The following is a 7,744-nucleotide window of genomic DNA, read 5'->3' as shown; positions in this document are numbered from 1 at the left end:
TATGGGGGGTTCCAAACTTTTTTGCGTTTATATACCGTGTGTGTGTGTGTGTGTGTGTGTGATGTCAGAATCGTCTCTGTCGTCCATTGTGAGAATTTGCAACTATTCTTGATTGTTTCTACAACAGCTTGTGTAAGAACGTGTGTTGTATTGGACAGAAATATTATGAACATGGGGACAATTTGTAAAAATTGCATAATGAAAGTGACAATGTTGTCGCAATGTAGCTGAAGTCCCCAATAAGATGTGTCACACGGGAAGGATGAGAACTTTGACATTTGAAGCCATGTTGAATTGCAGCTATTGCTCGTGGAAAGACGGACATGTTGTTTTTCTTCTGCTCCAGTGCTGAATAACACACTGCACCTCCTACTGCTTTGGATAAACTCTCAAGTGGTCCTTCAAAAAAAATGATTATCCCCCAAATAATTCAGTTCTTACTGATATCAGAGGAAAACTGAGCTTTATTTTGACATATACTCCACAGTCCGAAAGTTGGAAACATGTTAGTATTTATTACAGCAATTTACTCTTTTAGAGTGCAAATATACATAATGGTCTTCCAAAAAGCAATAATACTTGTGATATCTGATCTGCAGATCGTAATCAGGATTGGATTTTATCTGCCACTGAACTCCAGTATTGCAACGATCAGGAGACTCCTTGGCAACTCTCTAATGGACACTCTGTGCTTTCTAAAACATGATTTGGGCTTTTCACACTGCACATTTGTATCCCAAGGTTTCCCTCTGCAGGCAGAACTCCAGCTCAGGGATGTGGATAGAGATACTTTTAACAACTGAAATAAAAATATGTTTCATGTTGTATCTCACAGTTTCCTTTAACTGCTGATGATGAAATCTGAAAAGATGTTTTTCTTCTGCACTCATCCAAAGCTGAAGCGAAGTGAAGTTGGTTTGCTTTGTGCATTATGATACCAAATGAAGACAGTGACGTAAATCCTACTTTGGTCCCATTTTTCCAAAGAAGCCTTGGTGGACCAAGATAAACAATGAAATGTCCGTAAAAGCAAACATTTTAGAACTACTTTGAACTAATCTAATCTGAATCTGAAGACACTTTTCAAACGGTTAGTTCTTTCACAGACTGATTTTAAGTGTTATTTCAGACCCGTCAATCTTTTCACACCAGTTAAAACTATCATTCATTTTGTCACTGTCACAAATCCTGCAAGAAAAGCTAAACTATCTGTAAATCGATCTCACTGACATACATTTGCTCAGCAGCCACAGCCTTCCAGATTATTTTTCAGCCCTGTCTGTGAACTGAAGTTTTCTTAAGTTCTGCTTTATCTTGTAACATTTGTTACATACTGTGAGAAACAGTTTGCAAAGGTTCAGCATGGATATTTGGGTTTGCAGACCACAGGATTTTGTCTGATCTGATGCTGAGTTCACTGTATGATCTTGTTTTGTCACCTGGGTTACAGTGAGTGCAGTGTGAAAAGAGCTCAGTGTTTTTGCCAGCTTTGATTGAGGGTGTTGGGAGTTGTAACTCAGGGGATCAAAGAAAGCAAGCTGTGGCTTTATTATGGCGAGTATTCGTACTCCTCTGCACTACGCCGTCCAAAGTCCATCCAGCCGAGGTAATCTCTGTCCTTTATCCTGTGGCTTGGGGCTACGGCTCTGCTGGTGAGGGAGGTTCTGGTCTGAAAGGGAAACCCTAGAAAAGTGGACATTGATCATGGGATGAGGAAAATTTGACAGAGCTTATTTTCTACCTTACTGTATTTAGTTAATACTGGTCTATAATTCCAGAATTACAAAGTCGAAGTAACTCCTGCTGACTTGTTCTGTTTTTATTTCCGACTTTATGTGCTCTGTAAGACCAGTGAGCTCAGCAGGTCTCCCACTGACACAATGATGACTTCAGAGAGAAGCAGAGATGCATGGTGACAGAGGAAGCAGAGAGAGGTCAGGAAGTAGGGAGATGAGTGAGGGGATGATGGAGTGGGCAGGCTGGTGGATGGAATCGGAGGAAGCAGAACTGGAAGAGACAGGGAGGAGGCATGGACGGAAAGCGGAAGAAGCAAGAGGGAGGTGGGAAATGCCAGATGGTGGGACGCAAACACAGCATGAATGACGGCAGTCGACAGGAGGATAGATGTTGGGACGAGAGAAAAAAACAAGCCCAGCAGAATGATGTGTGTGTATTGACATGAGGTGACTGAAGGGAAAGACATTGGCCCCAATTTCTCTCTTGGTCCATCTCTTCTCTTCAGTCTGCATTCACATTTCTGACCACTCACCTTTCCTGGAGATGAGTCTGGTCAACAGCTTGCTCAGGCTGTTCAGAGCCTCTGTGTCCTCTTGGGGCTGGTTGTAGTGGGTGAACTGTCCTGAGGGGGGTGCTGGAGCTGAGCGGGCCTGGCGCATGTGGTTGGATGAGGGGTCAGATAGGCTTTCTGTCATATGAGCCATACTCTCAGCTCTCTGAGATGGTAAAGAAAGACATTTTAATAGAATCATACCTGACTTCAATACAACTTAAAACATGATCCCTCATTCTGTGGGATTCCACCTTAATGCAAAGAGAGTGCGTTTATGTATGTCTACTTGACTCGAATGTTAAAAAAAAAAAATTAGCAAATGAGCTGAAAGATTTTTAAAAAATGTCTTGCTGCACATCTGTGTGTCTTACCATGGGCTGTGAAGGCGAACTTAGGGAGCCGCTGGTCAAAGCCGCCAGGATAACGCACAGGCGGATACCTACACTCATGACTGGACAGATAGAGAGAAAGAAAAGAAAAATAAAACAAAGTTTGAACCAATCCACTGCAGTTTGTCTTCTTTTGTTGCCTCCCTTCAGCTTGTTGAACGGGGAAAAAAGAAATCAGCTCAAATGGGCTTAGCTGAAAGCAGCAATAAATCTTTTTACAGGCACTGAAGAACAGCAGTGGAGGAAGAGATTAACCTTTGATGGTTCTGCTGGAACCTGCGGCAAACATCATTTTATCTTTTTTACACGCTCCCTCACTCTGAGTGATGGAACAGTTTGGCTTTGTGTGGCTTCGATGAGGACACATAGCTGGCAACACAACAGAATCCCAAAGGAAACACACTAATTATCTCTAAATCTTAATTTTGCTCCGTGCCTCACTGTTTGAACAGGGCTCAGATTGTATTAAATTGCTCACACCGGGTAAATAAATTACATTTGTTTTTCCTTTTTTTTTTTTTTCCAATCAACTCACGTAAAGGGCTCAAAGCAAAATTACATAAAAAAATCTAATAAAGGGGAGAGGATACATTTTCTAAGTTCTCATACTATGATTAGAACAGTGTTTCTCAATTCCGGTCCTCATGACCCACTGCCCTGCACGTTTTCGATGTTTCCCTCCTCCACCACACCTGATTCAAATGATCAGCTCATCATCAAGCTCTGCAGTGGCCTGATAAGGAGCCATTCATTTGAATCAGGTGTGGTGGAGGAGGGAAACATCGAAAACGTGCAGGGCAGTGGGTCATGAGGACCGGAATTGAGAAACACTGGATTAGAACATCATGTGTTTGACATAAGAATATGTTTTCTCTATGAAATGTAGGTCAGTGTTCTGAAATAATAGAACGTGACATCTGTATGACTGTTTCACTGATTGTTCAACACTGTGTCTTTCAGTAGTTGTGAATGACACTTCATACCAGAACGTTTTCAGTGCAAAACATCCAATTATAGCCAACAACACCAGTTGCTCAGAGGCTTTCATTCTCCAGTAATTGAAACATTCGGCCATCTCAGTGGTTATATTACAGCACCGCTCTCTGCACATCTCTCTTATTCACTCTCTTAGTAAACACATTTACTCAGTGGATGGTTTTCGTCTCCCCCCTTTTCTTTTTTTTTTACTAACTGTTGAGCTGGTACACTTGAGAAAAACATAAATTGGAAAACGTTTTGACAATATGGTGCAGAAGTGTCACAGCATCAGCCTTTACATCCAATTTGAAACACTTTCACTGATCACCTAATGATCCTTTTAGGTTACAGGCTCTTCTCTTAATATGCTGAATGAGATTTCTATAGTGCAGTTTTACAGTTCAAACCTTTTTCTACTTGGTGTTGACTGGGCATGATTATTTCAAACTAAAGCACATTGACATGAATCTGTTCCCCTTTCTAGTTTTAAACCAAACCATACAGATCCAAGTTGAGAAGTTGAGAATGATTTTCTATCACTGTAACTTAATACATCAGTCCATTTGAATACTTTTGTTTAAACTGGCACAGTGGTGGTGTAAATAGTCATTCTTTTGATGCTAATATAATTCCTGATTGCAGCTGGTCATTGTCTCTCACTCATTATTCAGTGGACTGGTAATGATGTGGTACTGCGTGTGAAAGCCTCTCCTCTCCTCAACTCCCCAACACTCATTGGGAATTTTTGTCTCTTTTATCAGTAGAGCCCCTGTCTTTATCTTCGTAATGGATATGTATATCAACAACACATAATGTAAATGTAATGCACAAAAATACAGAATTTTAGCTCCAGGCGGAGGTTAAGAGCAAATGTCATCATTTAAACACTCAGAAAGTAGGATGTTTTTTGCTCTTAAGTAATCATCAGAATTATCTTTTGGGTGTAGATTTGACTATGTTTTATTATGTTCTTGTTATTTTCATTAAAATAGTCTGTTAATCAACCTGTTTCAATGTTCTGACAGTCATTATAATTTCTTTGTTTTATTTTGAAACAATTTTTAGAAACAAGTCCATTTTAGGAATGACAGCCGTCTGCTGAAAATTTCACATCAAACATACAGATGCTGGATTTAGGCTCTCACAAATCTCATGAAAAATCAAAAAGATGATTCAGGGAAAAAAAAAAAAGAAGGAAGTCAGCCAAATAACAGAAAATAAGAATTAAGTGAAGAGACAGAACTCCCTTCTACTCCCATCTGAGAAGTATTTTTGTTTTAAGAGTTTGTGGTCCGTGTGTAATTACCCAGTTGCAACAAAAAAAAAAATAGAAGAAAACAGCAACAAAAAATGCATAATACAATAAGTAAGTACACAAGCTGCAGTGCATATTTTCTGTCCTTACCTGCAGTTACTGGCAGAGACCAGGACAGGATGCTCTGAAGATGCTGAGCTTTGCTTCAACGTAGAGGCTGTAACAGAATGAGAGAGAGGGGGGGAGCAATATTTAATACCGCCAGAGAGGAAATGGGAGGGGCCTATTACGGTAGGAGGCACCTACTGTTGGCGCAGAAACTGCAAGCAATGACGCCACTGAAGACGCACACAAGCATGTAGACATGCTAAGGATGCACAGATGACACAAACACACACACATCAACCTGGAGGAGGAAACAGCTTTAATTGTGATGGCAGCACCTCACACACCTGGGTGAGAAGCAAAACACACACACGCACACACACACACACACACACACACACACACACACACACACACACACACACACACACACACACACATCTCTATGATCCTCTCTTTCTTTGGCAGCGATTTAAATGTTTGGACTGCAGTAAATTATTACAGTGCCATCTTTAACATCAGCCATAATGATTTTCAAACCTTAACCATGTAGGTTTTAACAGCTTACTCTAACCAGGTAGTTTTGAAATGTGTAAAACAGCGGCTTTCAACTTGACAGCGGGGTATTTGGCTCCACCAGCCAAACCCTCTGAACTTTAAATGTGGGATTTTCAGCAGGTTCTGCACCATGAGAAAGCAGCAAAAATCCTGCCTGTGAAAATTAATCAATAGATATTCTGTGAGACTGGGTTTGAAACACAGATCCAGAAAGTATAGTAAGTAGCAACAAGATTTTGATTCACATATGAAACATTTGTAAGTCTAATAGGGAGGAAAGAAAGGCTGAACTCATTATTCAACGGCATGATTCTTCTTTGAAAAGGCTCAACAGAAATATCATGTGTTATGTAACTGGTCTCAAGGTCAAAGTTGAATAAGAGAACGTTTGGAACAAACTATCAAGCTTTTGTGTCTGATGAATGTTTCCAGAGCTAAAGAAAAAGTTACAGTACGAGGGTCTTTTGAATGAGAGGATGAATGGAGTGAAAAGAGGCTGATGGGCACATTTTATTGAGCTGCATACTGGAAATTCAACAAGACATGGTCATAAAGCAACTAGCTTGTAAAAGGTACATTAAAGCTGTAATATTGTAGCTGTTAAGACACTGTTCAAGCGGAAGCATCAATTAATGAATGATTGATTTCTTTATCATTTAGCATGATGTTTTTATGGTAATAGCCAAGCCATAATGATCAATAAATTAACAAATACATCAAACATTTATTTTCTCTGTGAGAGAAAAGAAAATGTTTAAGCCCAAACCACGCAATTATTCAGTCCTACCTCAGTGTGTCTCCATTATTTCTCTGACGCACATTGATTTACCTTCAGGGTTTGTTGAAAATGTTTCCAGTTCTTCATTCGTTCAGCTACTGCGGCAGTTACAGGGAGGTTTTTGAAGTATTTCTGAAAAAAAGAATTTCACACCTCAATCCCTGTAGCTCAACAAGTTTAACTTCCTGGATCGATTCTGAAGAGAGAGAATAAAGTAGTAAAAGGTGAGATTGTCATGAGATGAGATGAGATGACGCCAAAGGCATGTGGAGCTGCACCTCTGGACTTCCACTGGACAGAACATTATTCTGTTATCATCTGTCGCTACATTTTTAAAGGATAGGCATCCAAACACTGTCACTTCCACTTCTTTAATATCTAATACTAACTCATGCACAAACACAAAACCAGCTTTTTGAATACCTTCAAACCACCTCTCTAACTGGATTTAGGGCCCACCTGCTGCACACAGTTAGGAAGAATGGACACAATCTTACCTATTGATTGTTCAAAGACACAACTTCACATTTCTAGTTTACCTTTTTCCTCTAACAGAGCCTGAGGCCTTCATTTTTCTAAGTCTAATACCTTGTGTCTGCATTTGGGCAAACAGACAACTGACTTGAATCCTTCTAATCCTTTCTCCTCCCACAGGATTTGATTAAAGAAGCAAAACTGTGAGCCTCATTAGACAGGTCCTGGCTTTTATTTGGGGTTGAAAAGATGTGAATCATAAAGTGGGAAACACAAACGGCTATGTAAATGTAAAAAAGTGCCTTCTGCTCCCAGATATACTCCCTGTGCAATGAAGCTCAATCTGCTTTTCCTGCATCCTTATGAGGGATACAGGATCCTATCAATGATTGTCACTTCTTCTTTATTTTACTTGTTTATTTACAAATTCCATCACATCCCTTTGACAGATGTTCAGAGCGATTATTAGAAGGAGCATATTCAAATTTGTACAAACCATATACTATATGTCTGCATTCCTTGAGTATTAAGTTAAATTTCAATCTGGAGATCTACTAAAAAACAGATTATTCCAAAAATATATAAAACTATACACATTTTATACAATATTGATATATAAATTATGCCAGCCTTTGAATATAACTTTTTGTAAAAAGCCTGAAACAAGCTAAGGCAGAAAGGAGAACTGGGTTACATTTTGGTTGGTATATAGAGATAGATTTAAAATAATACTACAAACAAATGCATCTTGAGCTCTGTTCCTTGCTGCATCTGAAATCTTTGCTGAGACCTTCAGGCTTATCAGCAGAGAGATCAAATCTATTTAGGTGGTTTGGAGCAACACATAACTGAGATTTTATATACTGCCAGCTGCTTCTGCTGCTGAGAGGACACTCAGCTTACCTGCTGGGCATCAG

At 39.7% G+C, this 7,744-nt stretch overlaps 1 protein-coding gene across 1 annotated transcript; it reads right to left on the bottom strand.

Moving 5' to 3' along the window:
* Positions 1–446: 446 nt before the first annotated feature.
* Positions 447–5,137, bottom strand: ccka (cholecystokinin a). Its single transcript, XM_072393324.1, has 4 exons — positions 5,063–5,137; positions 2,662–2,741; positions 2,270–2,453; positions 447–1,683 (listed from the first exon to the last, which is right to left on the bottom strand). Exons 2-4 carry the CDS (start codon positions 2,737–2,739, stop codon positions 1,550–1,552), a joined length of 396 nt encoding a protein of 131 aa, XP_072249425.1. The 5' UTR covers positions 2,740–2,741; positions 5,063–5,137; the 3' UTR covers positions 447–1,549.
* Between the last annotated feature and the right edge of the window lie 2,607 nt (positions 5,138–7,744).

The sequence above is a fragment of the Leuresthes tenuis genome, unplaced genomic scaffold, assembly GCF_036924035.1.
Source record: "Leuresthes tenuis unplaced genomic scaffold, fLeuTen1.0.hap1 SCAF_10, whole genome shotgun sequence".
NCBI classification, from domain to species: domain Eukaryota; kingdom Metazoa; phylum Chordata; class Actinopteri; order Atheriniformes; family Atherinopsidae; genus Leuresthes; species Leuresthes tenuis.
This window is presented reverse-complemented; position numbering and strand designations above follow the sequence as displayed.

What these genes read in the sequence shown, in the direction of transcription:
- ccka (XM_072393324.1), bottom strand. Translation starts at nt 2,739, where the DNA reads ATGAGTGTAGGTATCCGCCTGTGCGTTATCCTGGCGGCTTTGACCAGC. An exon ending in GTTCGCCTTCACAGCCCATG is followed by an intron (nt 2,454 to 2,661) that starts GTAAGACACACA and finishes TTACCATCTCAG; the next exon opens with AGAGCTGAGAGTATGGCTCA. An exon ending in CAGACTCATCTCCAGGAAAG is followed by an intron (nt 1,684 to 2,269) that starts GTGAGTGGTCAG and finishes CCACTTTTCTAG; the next exon opens with GGTTTCCCTTTCAGACCAGA.